The sequence below is a fragment of the Pundamilia nyererei genome, unplaced genomic scaffold (assembly GCF_000239375.1).
Source record: "Pundamilia nyererei isolate P.nyererei 1_Seehausen unplaced genomic scaffold, PunNye1.0 scaffold00001, whole genome shotgun sequence".
NCBI lineage: Eukaryota > Metazoa > Chordata > Actinopteri > Cichliformes > Cichlidae > Pundamilia > Pundamilia nyererei.
Genome location: NW_005187402.1, coordinates 12,547,190 through 12,548,812, shown reverse-complemented (window position 1 = coordinate 12,548,812; position 1,623 = coordinate 12,547,190). Strand labels below are relative to the sequence as shown.

Below are 1,623 nucleotides of genomic sequence, written 5' to 3'. Positions count from 1 at the left end.
AAGACCCGGTCCGTCCTTTGCTCTTACTCGCAGCTCTATTGAACTCTCCGTTTCATAATCAAGTGACCCGATAACTTTTACCTCTCCTGTCTTATGATTAAGTGAAAACAAAGATACATGTTCATCAGAGACATGATCGAAGTTATATGTAATATCACCATTTGGGCCAGTGTCTGCATCGGTTGCGCTCACTGTAACAACTACGGTATCTAAAAGAGAGTTTTCAGGCAGACTGGCTTCATAAACGGCCTGGCTGAACACTGGGGCGTTATCATTAGCATCCAGCACAGTGATGTGAATAATTGCAGTTCCTGATCTCTGAGGAGATCCACCATCTACAGCTGTAAGCACTAATTTCAGCCCTTTCTCTTTTTCTCGGTCTAGTTCTTTTAACAAAACCAATTCGGAATGTTTCCTCCCACTAACATCTGTATTTACATTAATGGTGAAATGCTCATTGTTTTGTAAATTGTAACGTTGGACAGCATTTGTGCCTATGTCGGCATCGCGGGCTTCCGTAAGTAAAAATCTCGCTCCTTTGTCTGCCGATTCTCTTATTTCAAGTGAAATCAGATCCTCACTAAACTCTGGCGCGTTATCATTTATATCTTGCACATGAATACTGATGCGATGAAGCTCTAAAGGGTTTTCCAGCACAAGCTCCTCTTTTAAAACACAGCTGGCTTTTTTACCACAAAGACTTTCCCTGTCGATCCTGTCACTGACAGTCAAATCTCCGGTGCTCAGATTAATATCACAATACCTTTTATCGTCCCTGTCTGTGTCAATGCGGCCTTTACGCGAGGAAAGAGTCGCAATCCCAAGACCCAGATCTTTGGCGATATTCCCTATCACAAATCCGCCTTTCATTTCCTCTGCGATAGTGTAGCTCACGTCTCCATGGGCGAAATGCAAGGCCACGAAAAGGAAAACCACACAATAGCAATTCATAGCCAATCTTCCGTATACTGCACTTCCCATGATCGATCAAGGTTTAATCCTTTCCTGGAAAATTCCTTGGAAGTGATCAAAAATAGTGCTCTTTTTAAATATTCTAAATAATCCCAGCGTTTGCCTTTTGTTACGTCCTTAACCTAGACACGCTACACCAAAATAAGCCTTCGCAATGGCAGAAAAGAATGGATGAAGAACAGAGACCTCCTGTCTTTGTTGGTGCACAGTGACACCAAGAGTTTCGTTAAATTATAGCACCACAAACCCAAACAAGAGGCCAGCTTCGAGTTATAACGCCCTTATTAATCAATAAAATTATTGACACTGTAGGGACTTCGGGGTTATTTTGTCATTCATACTGATTTCTTTTCTTTTTTTTTCCAATTGTGGTGCGCTTTTCAATGAAATAATAAACCACATGTAAAACAAATCCATGTGTAATCCTGCAAAAGACAATTAAAAGTACTAAGTCTATAGAAAGCAACTTGTGTGCACATGAGCCAAAATTAATGATCTTAAGGGATAGTGGCAATATACTATTTTCATTATCGACCATCTCTCAAGCACACTTCAAGGAAGACCTCTAGTATTCATTTCTACATCAGACATAAAATAAGTTCCTGAGAAATCAATAAAAGGGAACCACAAATATTGTCATAATGTAAACTG

The 1,623-nt window shown here is 40.2% G+C and overlaps 1 protein-coding gene across 1 annotated transcript in view; it reads right to left on the bottom strand.

The window, feature by feature from the left end:
• The window catches only part of LOC102207538 (protocadherin beta-15-like), an 18,272-nt gene extending 17,178 nt beyond the window's left edge, over positions 1 to 1,094 (bottom strand). The window contains exon 1 of the mRNA XM_005719992.1: positions 6 to 1,094. Coding sequence (XP_005720049.1) covers positions 6 to 981 — 976 coding nt within the window. The 5' untranslated portion in view covers positions 982 to 1,094. The remainder of the gene's footprint in view (positions 1 to 5) is intronic.
• Positions 1,095 to 1,623: the final 529 nt, after the last annotated feature.